Source organism: Puma concolor, chromosome A2 (assembly GCF_028749965.1).
Source record: "Puma concolor isolate L17-30 chromosome A2, mPumCon1.1.hap2, whole genome shotgun sequence".
Taxonomy (NCBI): domain Eukaryota; kingdom Metazoa; phylum Chordata; class Mammalia; order Carnivora; family Felidae; genus Puma; species Puma concolor.
The window spans coordinates 78,386,696-78,399,724 of NC_141668.1; the positions used below are offsets into that span (position 1 = coordinate 78,386,696).

The 13,029-nt window shown below is 36.4% G+C and overlaps 1 protein-coding gene across 30 annotated transcripts in view; it reads right to left on the reverse strand.

Annotated features, from left to right (window-relative positions):
• ADAM22 (ADAM metallopeptidase domain 22) overlaps positions 1-13,029 on the reverse strand; it is a 240,133-nt gene that overhangs the window by 104,344 nt on the left and 122,760 nt on the right. For all 30 annotated transcript variants that reach the window (XR_015247968.1, XR_015248007.1, XR_015248016.1 and 27 more), the window contains exon 4: positions 11,353-11,419. Coding sequence is in view for 25 of the 30 variants with exons in the window: in XM_086696715.1 (XP_086552841.1) it covers positions 11,353-11,419 (67 nt within the window). In the remaining 5 variants the exon portion in view is untranslated. The remainder of the gene's footprint in view (positions 1-11,352; positions 11,420-13,029) is intronic.

Here is a 13,029-nt window from a genome sequence, read left to right on the forward strand (position 1 = left end):
GATGGCAGAGGAGCATATGTCTGCATAAGCTTGCCAAGGGAAAAATGCACACACTGTCCAGCTCATCAAAAGGATACTAAAATAGAGACTAGCTGTGGCTAAAAAATAAAGTTAGGAAACATACCCAGAATAAATATCACATGTAAGGAAGAAACAAACACTTTAGAATTTTTAAATTAAATTTGTGTAGCTCTTTAACTCTTCCATGGGGGGGAGGGGGTGGCGTGTGGGTGTGGGTGCACACACATGGGGAAAGAAAAGGGAATGGGTATTTTGAAGCAGGCTGGCAGAAATATAATCAAATATCTTCTAGTCTCTTGGCACGATGATGATATGTTTTGGCTTAGTTACTCTTGTCCATAGAACTTCACATTTCCTCCAGATGCAAATAAATTTACACATAGGCATAAGATGGGCATAAGAACCCAGCCATGTGTTTGCCATGTGCAAGACAGTAACATATTTCAAAGGGTTATAATTTAGCAGCCTTGGCAAATTCCTATACTGAATGATAGTCTAACCTCTATGGAGAACAAAGAATAGTTAAAAATAAATCCCAAGAGAATGGGGCACCTGGTTTGCTCAGTCGGTTATGCATCTGACTTCCGCTCAGGTCACGATCTCATGGCTCTTGAGTTTGAGCCCCGTGTCGGGCTCCGTGCTGACAGCTCAGAGCCAAGAAACTGCTTTGGATTCTGTGTCTCCCTCTCTCTCTGTTCCTCCCTCGCTCACGCTCTGTCTCTTAAAAATGAATAAACACTAAAAAAAATTGTTTTTAATAAGTAAATAAACCCCAAGGGAAAATGGCTAAAAAAACAGGGCTTCCTTAGAAGGCATTTGGTTTTCTTTAGAACAGAAATTTTATATTTAGAATAACTGAAATTCACCTAAACCAAATGATTACATCTTCACTGTATGGCTTACTAAAACAAGTGCCAATGGAGAGGTAATTGCAAATGGTAATCTGAAGTGTTATAACTTAAATATTTGTATTCTGATTCCTCTGTTATTATTTGTTTCCATACAGAAAGTAGACTATAGTGGAAAATAGTAGGAATTCTGGCAGCAGACTACTTGGATTTAAATTCTTGGGGAAGTTAGTTATTAAACTTTCTGTGTCTTTGTTTCTTCACTGCAAAATGAGGATAGCAATGGTACTATTGGAGGATACATAACTTAGCATATGTGAAATTTTTTTTTAATTTTTTTTTCAACGTTTATTCATTTTTGGGACAGAGAGAGACAGAGCATGAACGGGGGAGGGGTAGACAGAGAGGGAGACACAGAATCGGAAACAGGCTCCAGGCTCTGAGCCATCAGCCCAGAGCCTGACGCGGGGCTCGAACTCCCGGACCGCGAGATTGTGACCTGGCTGAAGTCGGACGCTTAACCGGCTGCGCCACCCAGGCGCCCCGCGTATGTGAAATTTTTATTAGACTAGTATCCAGCACATAGTTAGTACCACACCACCATCTGCTATTTCTTCAACTGCCACCAGTACTTCTAATCTTATTATTCCTCAGTCCAGTTACCAGTATTGATCCCATCAGAATATCAATATGATTCAAAGAGGTACAGATCGCTTAAAACAAAAAAATCCCTGATGGTAAAATGAGCATCCGTGGGGTAATAATTATTCATTTGCAAAAATGCAGAATTTTGAGAATGATATAAAACAGAAGCACAGCTAGGCATTTTATTTTTCAATTCCATTAAGGTGAGTACAGTTAGCTGGAAAGAACATGCTACCAATAACCTTAAAGAAGCAAAATGAGTTTGGCTTTTAAGGAGAATTGGTTAACTCTTGCACGCAGCTAACATTAAAACCACCGGCAGCAGTAATTTGCCATGAAGAAAGATTGAGTCCTGCAGATAGCAATGAAAACATAGGACTTTATGCAGGAAAGCAACACATGGTAATTATCAGTCAACAAAGCCAGCTGACTAGGATTCACAAACATTAACCATCAAATAGATGGCTTTTCCAGCTATACTTTTGTTCACAATTTAAAATACTTATATGAGGATATATGGTTCTTGCACTAGTAACAGAGAAAATTAAGGAGTCGTCATTTCAATATAATTCACTATTTGAAGATTAAAATATTTAAAAATGAGCAACAGCTCAACTCTGGACCAGAAGCACAAGGTTTCCCTGTGCTGTCTCTAGTTGCAGTTACAGAATCATTTCTAAACCAGGAGATCCTAGAATTGAATACCACTACCAGCCCCCATTATTATTCAATTCAATAACTTCTTATTAAATTGCTGGAAGATTAACCTTACTTATATACATATTTTGTAGAAAGTCTAGATCTCATTCTTGGAGGATTCTTATATCCTCAGGTTTAAAAAAATAATTAGCTATGTCAGCAGTTATAGACTAGTGAAATCATTGAATATAATAAAATGCATCTGGTAACTAAATATTCATGCATAAGAAAAATATGTAGATCAATAATTCTTTAAAAGTCATTCAGGTTTTACTACTAGTCAGACTGATGTTACATCATGGCTAAACTGTCTCAGACAATGGAGAAGAAATTTCTTGAAGTCATCTAATTTTAAAAATCAAGTATTTGTGGGTTGCCTGGGTGCTCAGTCGGCTGAGTGTGCAACTCTTGTGGTTGGCTCAGGTCGTGCTCTCACGGTCGTGAGATCAAGCCCCATGTGGGACTGCACTGAGCATGGAGCCTGCTTAGGATTCTCTCTCTCCCTCTCTCTACCCTGACCCCATCCTGCTTGCGTGCACATGCGCTCTCTCTCTTTCTCTCTCTCTCAAAATAAATTAAAAAAATTTTTTTTAATTGTGTATTTGTGGTGAACTTGGTTTTTATTTTATTTTATTATTTTTTAAAAATTTTTAAGTTTATTTTGAGACAGAGAGCAAGCAGGGGAGGGACAGAGAGAGGACGAAAAGAGGATCTGAAGCAGGCTCTGTGATGATAGCAGACAGCCCAATGTGGGGCTCAAACTCATGAAGTGTGAGATCATGAACTGAGCCGAAATCAAGAGCTGGATGCTTAACTGACTAAGCCACCCAGGCACCCCTGAACTTGGTGTTCATTAGTGTAAAAAGTTATCACGTCTATATATATGACATATGAAAATCTCCCCCCTGGTAAAGAGAACCTGTGTGAGGTACCTGCACAACCTGTAACACCTGTCCCTGAAATTGACCTTCGTCCTGTACCTAGGGTTTTGCTCACAGAGTTTTGACTCAGTGGTGAAAAGTCCTTAGCCTAAATCTCCCAGAAAATCTAGCAACAAGAACATAAATACAGATTCTGACATATGGGTAGCTGCATCTGCCAAACATACTATCAATGCTTCACTAAATTGTTTGTAATAATTTTAATCAACTCTATTTACACACACGTGGTTAAAAAAACAAAAACAAAAACAAACCTCCCTGACAAAATTGAGACCAAAAACCACTTCAGTTTATAGTAAATGAACTGTATCTCAATAGAACTGTTTTTTTAAAAATAATCCCAGTTACCATGGCAGCAGGAACCCCCCCAAAGGACCAACTAAGGGTCTTTGATTGATAGTCTGCCCCTCAGCCATCCTTAAAATGCACATCACCGAGTTACTTTACTAGATAAAGGCCTTCTCCATTTCCACAGAGCCAGGGGAAATGCCTGAACCTTGTATTTGAAGTTAAAGGTGATACAACTAAGAGCTTACATGAAAACTTCTATAAATAGATCCATTAAAAAAAAATCCTCTCTAAAAGCATCTTTCCAGATCATGTGACTTAATTACCGTCTAGGTAACTAAGTATTACTCCCTTATCCAAGAAGCTCCGAAAAAGCTACTGTAGTGAGAATTCAAGATAGAAAGCATGTCCCTCAAATGTGAAGGAAAGTTGTAAACAGACACATTTTGGAAGAGAAACGCTGTTGTTGAGTTGTCCTCCTAAAAAAACAAAAACAAAAACGGAAAACAACATTTTAAAAAGCTTTTGTGTAGATCACTTGGCAACAGTGGCTGTTGCTTGCATTTCATGTCAAAGACAGCCTCAAAACAAAGAGATCACCTAAAAGCTACTTGAAAAAAACACAAGTCTCCATTTCAGAAGATTCATCACTGAAGCAATGGTATAGAGGGCCCTGTACTAATGCATGCAGCAAAATTTACTGCACACCCAAGCCTGGTTTTCCTTGTCTTCTTAATCACTTACTCTTTCTTCTTCCTTCTATAGAAAGAACCAGGATTCTGAACAGTAATGCAGTTTTGAGAATCAATAAGGAAACTTGATACTCAGAATAAGCAAAAACAGATTAACCCCTTTGTTCATCTTTTCTGCTGCAATACATATATATAATGACACTTTGGCAGTTAAATAGCAATTTTTGTGTTCCCATGGCCAAAAAATAAATAGTTCAAGCATTTATGCACTACTCAATTGCATGCAATGAATTCAAGAAAAATCTCTCTCATAAAAGGATATGTTAAGCTTTTGTCATTAAAATAAAAAGTACAAGCAGAATGCAGTCACTGAACTATAATCTATATTTTAAATAGACTAAATCCTTCTACTAATGACAAACTGAGAACATTTTTTTACTTAAGAAAGCAGTCCACAATATTTTATAGCAACACATAATTATTTGGGGGGGTAGTTTTTTTGCAAACAAAACAAGTTAAAAGATATCTTAAGAAACATTTATTTAATACATTGTAGGCTTTTTAAACTATTCAAGTGTCGAACATTATGTTCATCGTGGAGAAATCAGAAAATGAAACATGAGAAGGCTTGAAAATAATTCAAAATAACAAGGAATTTTTTATGGATACCATTCAGGCTTAAAGGAACTACAAAGTTAGCATAAGCCAGGAAGGTATATGTTGCCCTGATGGTCATCACATTTAATATTTTCTAAGTGATCTCTTAAAGCTATTCTCCACTAGAAGCTTTTTTCCTATCTTTGACACATTCATTGTGGAAAACAAAAAGATTAAAGGCAGGATTAAAAAACAAGTTAATCTCTTCTTTATGAAAGAAGAATGAGCTAGAAATTGACTTATAAAAATGAGTGCAAAAGGAATCTAGAGATTCTGCCTGTAGCACAGGTATCTGCTGGTAGATGGTACCACTCTGTGCGGTTAATCTTTCATGGAGCTTCAACCCCAGGGAGCTAAGATGATGTGAAAAGCAGGAGAAAAACTATGGTAGAAAAACTCAGGCTTTCTCCTTGCCTCTATATCAACTTTACTGATATTCTATTTCCAGAAGTAACATTAGCCATTTCAATTTTCTTAGAAAGTATTTTATTTATTTATTTTTAAATTTTTCTTTTAAAGAAAAAGGGAGAAAGAGCAGGGCAGAGGGGCAGAGGGAAAGAGAGAGAATCCCAAAGAAGCTCCACGCTAAGTGCAGAGTTCAACACAGGGCTTGATCCTGCAACTCGGGGATCATGACCTGAGCTGAAATCAAGAGTCTGACACTCAACCAACTAAGGCCCTCCTTAGGAAGTATTTTTATGAGAATTACACCATCATTCTTTTACAGTAAAAGGTTTCCTCGAGTCACAATAACCTTTCCTGCCCTCAGGTAAACACTTTTTCCTCTGGCACCTGCACCCCAACACACAGCAATTCCTTTACCCACTTGTACACTCAACCTTGATCCACACTCCTCTGCTTTCTTACTATCTTTTTACTGCCACTATGGGCATAAACTGAGACAATGATCCTTGAGTGCCCTCAATTCAATTAAATGATGGACAGTAACCAGTTGATTGACAAAGTCAATGCTGTATAATGAGCATTCTGTACACAGCCATTAGGATCCTGATCCAAAGACAAGCTGGGAGTGCTCATATATAGTAGATTAGAAATGATTTGAGCTAATTAGATACTTAGCAGCTATTACTTTTGCTTATAAGACATCAAAAAATCTAACCAAAAAAATATTGTTATAACAAATGATACTGATGACTGGTCATGGTCTTTCATAGATAATAAATACAATAAATCATATCTCTACCAAGATAACTCTTCTTTTTTACCCAAAGGAAATCTGCCCCATTCCACATCTATATATATTCTTGATAGATATAAAGAATTGAACCATTCCTTTCCTAATGATCCAAAATTCCTACTACGGTGATTTTCCTGAGATGTGATAAGTAAAACAGGCTTTGTACTAGATGTGTCTTTACCATATGTTGCACAAGGCAAATGACATAACTGAAAAACTACCCTAACACACAACCAAATTTGAGAGAAATACCTGAAAGGTCTTTGAGTAGACCACCACTTCAGGTTAAGGATAAGACTATAAAGGAGTCATTAGGTACCTCCAAAATGAATTAGGTATGTATAAAATCAGTCCAAATTAAATACGTTTCAGTTTTCATGGCTATCCTCTCTTACATAATATAGAATATATGGTAGATAATATGGTGTAAGAGTCAGCTCGGGAGTTAAATAGCCTAGATTTCAAATGTGGCTCTACTACTTTTCACTGTGTTGATTTCAGCAAGTTACATAACCTCTATATACCTCAGTTTCCTGTCAAGTGTCATAATAATTATATTTATAATCACAGGTCATTTTGAACACCAAATACATATAAGTTCATGTGCCTGTCACATCACAAGCAATAAATACCATGATTATTAGTATTATAACACTGATTAACCAGAGTCTATATAACTGGAAACCAATTAAGCTGAATATTGGCAGCTTTCAAGACAAAAAAGCTAGCTAACAATAAAACAGTGAGCTGCACAGTGTACACTCATTTGCTGCTGCTCATCAATCCTAATTTACTTTGTCTCAAGAATCTAGATATACAGTTCTTCACAGTCAAAATGAAAAGATTTTGTTCCCAAGATACTCTGATCAGTTGAAGCTTACTGTTAAAATTCTTTTTAAATGTTTTTTATTTATTTTTGAGACAGAGAGAGACAGAGCATGAGTGGGGGAAGGGCAGAGAGAGAGGGAGACAGAATCTGAAGCAGACTCCAGGCTCTGAGCCATCAGCACAGAGTCTGATGCAGGGCTCAAACCCACAAGCTGTGAGATCATGACCTGAGCTGAAGTAGGACCCTCAACCAACTGTGCCACCCAGGCGCCCCTTAAAATTCTTTTTTTTTTTATTTTTTTTTTTATTTAAAAAAAAAATTTTTTTTTCAACGTTTATTTATTTTTGGGACAGAGAGAGACAGAGCATGAACGGCGGAGGGGCAGAGAGAGAGGGAGACACAGAATCGGAAACAGGCTCCAGGCTCTGAGCCATCAGCCCAGAGCCTGATGCGGGGCTCGAACTCCCGGACCGCGAGATCGTGACCTGGCTAAAGTCGGACGCTTAACCGACTGCGCCACCCAGGCGCCCCTCCTTAAAATTCTTTTAAAAGTTCATATTAAACACATAAAAGTTCTCTCTAAGCTAAGGGGCAAATTTAGAATTTAATTTTTAAATGAAATGTAAATAAATTTAAGTGAAAGATGAGATTAATATGTCTTATTAAAGGTACAAAAATATTTTTTTTCTGCTTAAAGCCTTTATCTTTGTAACCTTTGAAGAAAAGTTTTTTAAAAAACTTTAAAATCAGGATTCTGTATCTATCTGACCAGAATAAAACCACCTTTGACAAAGCATAGAATGTCTTTGCAGACAATACACATTACTATCTTAAGGAAAGATCACTGACACATATTTCATTTTACTCTAAATATAAAACTGCAGTCAACAGCAAAATCCAGACTGTGAGAAAACACACAAGATCAACAATTTATCTGTGGAAGAAACAAATTTGTTGTAAAAAGAGAAAGATATGGGGAAACCAATGGATTAAAAGAGACTTTTTAAAAATCATTTAAAAAACTTAGGCAAAATTAAACTACAGGGATACATGCTTGGGTAATAAAACAATAAATAAAACCAGAAAAGTCACAATAGTATTTACAAGTCTATAAGAGGAGGCAGGAGGAGCTCAGCTTTGGGAAGTATCACACAGAAGAGCTGGTCAAGCTCTATTTCTTGAATTGGATAGTGGTTATGGAGTATTCACCTTAGTAATTTCCATGCCAGTGTTATATATTAGAAAAAAAAATGTTTGGAAAAAAAAAAGGTTTGAAAAATATAATCGGAATCTAAAAGATTTGCCAAAGTAGCTATTATGTACTTTTCCATGCAAATACATTCCTTTCCCACAGTCATACTCACACACTTAAATAAATGCATTGTACCTGAGTCTCACAAATAAAGGTTCCATGACACGTGAGCAGTTATTTATCAGATTGATGTCTACTCATTGCTTAAATCTGGCATAAATGAATTTGGTTTTATGTCATCAAAAAAGTAGAGTTTTGGGGCACCCAGTTGGCTCAGTCAGTTGAGCATCTGACTTCGGCTCAGATCATGATCTCGCAGTTTGTGGGGTTGGAGCCCTGCATCGGGCTCTGTGCTAACAGCTTGGAGCCTGGAGCCTGGAGCCTGCTTAGGATTCTGGGTCTCCCTCTCTCTCTGCCCCTTCCCCACTCATGCTCTGTCTCTTAAAAAATAAATAAAAACGTTTAAAAAATTTTTTTAAAGAAGTAGAGTTTTGTCTTGATTTCATACCCTTCATTTATTTCACTTCCAAAAGCAAAGCCAATTTAAAAACAAAACCAAACAAAACCAAACCAAATAGAGCTCTTAGGAAAGGTGTTATGGGCTTAATTGTATTCCCCTGAAATTCTTATGTTGAAGTCCTAACTCCCTACTATTTCAGACTGTAAAGATAGTCTTCAAAGAAGTAATTAAGTTAAAATGAGGTTGTTAAGAGCAGGCACTAATCCAACATGATGAATGTCCTTTTAAGAAGAAATTGGAGAACAGATATACACAGAGGAAAAATCACATAAAGCCATATGGAGAAGGCACCATCTACAAGCCTCAGAGGAAACCAACCCATTTGACACCTTGGTCTTGAACTTCCAGCCTCTAGAATTGTAAGAAAATACATTTCTGTTGTTTAAGCCACTCTGTGGTACTTTGTTATGGGAGCCTTAGCAAACTAGTACAGCACATAAGAAAAAAAATTTTTTGAAAAGGTAGTAGAAAGAAGAAAAAGAAATACAAAATGTTACAATTTTACAATTTTAGTTGACTCATAATGTACAGTGAAAAGAAAAGCTTAAGAAAATTCTGAGTCATTAGTAAAGAAAAGAGAACAGATTACGTTAAAAAGAAACACCCCAATGGGCTAAGCACAAAGGGCAAGACACGAGGGAACCAGCAGGAAAATAACTGGCTACTGACTGAATTGATGGGGCAGGATTCAGAGCTTTCAGTGTGGTTTCTGGAAAAAACCCAGAGGAGAATTTTGAGTTAGGTTTTTAAAGGGACTAGACACAAATGGAGGTGATGGGTGAGATCCCAGTGGTTTTCTGAAAGGGAGAAACGTCTTCTGGCCCAAGGATTTAAATGAAGGTTGGATTTTATTATTTCCCTGGTTTAATAGGGTTGGGATTTAGGCAACCATCAAACAAAGAAAATGAAATTCTCAGACTGGAAAATCAGCAAAGATTGTGCAGAAAGTCAGTGCTCTGAGTGTTATATATATCCATGGAGCCTAATGATCTCAGAGTGGAGTACGCTCTGTTGATTAAGTACAAGTTTCCTGAAAAGGGACATTACTGGAGCAACAGCAGATGGCTCTTTGCTCGATCTGCCCTCCATGCTCATATTTGCATTTCATCATTCCACTGACAGGCATAAACAGAAATAGTGAACTGCCTGTTTCTTTTCCTCTTTAATTTAACAATAACAAATACTCTGCATTCAGAAAAGCAACATACAAAATAGGGAAGTAAAGCCAAGCAACGGGAAAGAGAATAAAAGCCCAGAGATTCTAAATCTAGGTAATTTTTTCCGACTATAAGCAACATGGCACCATTCTCCTGTGTCATGCCTGGAAGCATCCTGACGTCCTTTCTGCAGAAAGGCAGTGAAATAAATCAACCAACCAATCCATTTGTCAGCCTTAACAAGTTTAGAATAACTTTCTGGAAGGACTGGCATAATTATTATAAATTAGTTCACTTGTAAAAATTAACACATTTTGTTTTTAGTCTTTATCAAAGATATCTATACATGATATAGAAATTCTGCTTATAAAGCAAGATACAATACTGCAGATGTATATGATAGCAAATATAAAAAAAATTAAAATATAAATATGTGCACAGGGCAAAACAATACTAAAAGAAAATACAATAAAATTAAAACAAAGTTTACCTCAGTGATGAATTTTAGGGAGTTTTCATTTTTATTTTTACTTTTATCTACTTGTAAGTTAAAACGAGTCTGTATCAAATGTATATTCGGAAAAAGAAAGCAAATATATATAAATGGTATTATAATTCTGACAAGGCAAAGAGGTAGTCTGAACTCTTTTCGGAAGAAAATAAACACTTAGCCAAAACTTATAATACTACAAAATGAGCCTAAAAAAAAAATGAGCCTAAAAAAAACCTTTGGGTGGAATTTGGTCTCACATACCCTCAGATTACATCATCATCAGTAGACCAGAAAAAAATACACATGCCTATGTCTGCAACTGGAGGAGGATTTTATTTACAAGGCATCTCTTCAGAGCTTACTTGACAAGAATCAATATCCCGGGGCACCTGGATGGCTCAGCTGCTTGAGTGTCCAACTTTTGATTGACTATTGATTTCGGCTCAGATCATGATCTCATAGTTCGTGAGTTCGAGCCGCACATCTGGCTCCATGCTGACAGCATGCTTCGGATTCTCTCTCTCTCTCTCTCTCTCTCTCTCTCAGTTTCTCTCTCTTTCTCTCTCTCTCTCTCCCCCTCCCCCACTTTCTCTGTCTCTCTCTGTCTCTCTCTCAAAATAAACTTAAAAAAAAAAAAAGAACAATATCCTGAGATTTCTCTCTCCAGGGATTTAAAACCTCCTGGGACTACCCTGAACACCAAATAAATTTATCATTTTACCAGGGGAATGTCTTTTCCAACTGAATGCAAAGTCACATACCTACCCTGGACCCAAGATTTCACCTTTTGGTTCTCAGGGCTAACCTTAAAGGCAAATTTCAGGAATTACTTTCTGTGACATATTCTAAATAAGAACCCTTGCATTGTATTAATCCCACACAACCCTTGTATCAATCCCATAAAACGTAACTCCCACAATTCCTATAGCACACTAAGAATCCTTTTTCTGGTAACTAAAGGTTTTATTCACAAGAGGGTGATACACTTAGTTGAAAAATGCCAAAATACAGAAACCCCAAAACTGTACATTAGAAGTTTCACTGAAAATTAAAATCATAATATTTTAACAATTTTCAAAAAATCTCCGCCAGAGGGAGACAATCTTACTTACTTTAACTTCCACAGTCTTCCCTCCATGTTCAACATGTCTCTCTACGTATTCAGAGGACAGCAAATCGCTGTAACAGATAGAAATGGTGATTAAAAAGGACCCTGAGAGTATAAATCACTTGAAAGTCACCAAGTTTACATATATCAGCTTTCTGATTTTTAACTCAGATTTGAATACAAAAAGACAACTTTATAGGGCTCTCTCTGTATCCCTCCCCCTCTCCTTTTGTCTTTCTCTCTCTCTTACACACACACACACACACACACACGCACACACACACACACACACACACACACTCTCTCTCTCTCTCTCTCTCTCTCTCTCTCTCTCTCTCTCACACACACACACACATACACACCTGGACTTCTAAAAAAATATGAGGTTAAATCACCTGTCACCCATTGCAGCAGAGCTAATGCCACTGATCAAGTTCAACAGGTCTCGGAAACTACCATAAGCACACCGTTATTTGCAAGACATCTTATTCTTCCTGGTTTTACTTTAGTTTTTATTAAATAGTTCTGATTTGCTACTGTACTTGACCATTTTTAAAGTTTGATATATTAATCTAACAAAATAATCCTTTCCATCACAAAAAGCATTAAAAAGGGGGCAAAGGAAGGTAGAAGAAATGAGAAGGAATGTGCTTTCAGAAATTTTAAATAATTCTTTTTGAAATCTCTCCTAAACAATCTTCTTGTATAACTTAAACATGCTTACATTATCTTAAAAATGCTTCTCTTTAATTCCATATATATGAAAAAAAATTCCCCTTTAATGGTGGTGCCTCAAGATACAACTTCTATAACAAGTCATAAAGTCTGAAGATTTTTAAAGCAATAAATAAATAATAACATTAAGTAAAAATAATTGTGAAGCTATAAATTTCTAAATGTATTAATAGACATTCAACCAACTAAATAATCTTTTTCACAGTGTTCTGAAGGTCACCATGCCAAAATTGTCCCAATCATTTCAAAAATGTGAATTTCTGAGCACAGAGGTCTGCTGTGATAAGCACCCTGTCTACAGTTGCTTGAAATGTAAACAGAATGATCAAACATGTGTTATATTAACCCAGGCACCATCATCAATTTCCTCCAGCATCTGACCCTTACATTGCCATTTTGGAAACCTATAATCAAACATATAATCATAGCTTAAGTCCTTGTTTCATATATCTTTGTAATTTATTTTCCTATTGATGTTATGGGGGAGTCAGTTAGGATGTTCTAAGCTACAAGATGCAGAAAACACAACTAAAAATGGCTTAAACAATCAGGACATTTATATCTTATTTCTTGTTAGAAATTCCAGGACAGGTGTAATGTGAATATGCTTTTGCAAATCTCCAGATGTTAGATGAATAAATCTGGAGTTCATAAAATACATGCAAACACATTTTAGATGTCTTAAATATAGATAAGTACTAGTAAACAAAATTGTGTTAGATGTGCCAGAATGCAAAGGATGTGTAAAGTATAACTAAGAAGATCATGTGTGTGTTACACACTGATAGAAAGGGATGGATGACCAAAAGATACCTAATGTTCATGAGGCACCTGGGTGATAAATGTTCATGATATAATAAATATACAAAAAAAGATACTAAATATCCAGGATACACTATACATAAACACTTATTATTTATGAGGTCTTCATTCAATACCCATGGCT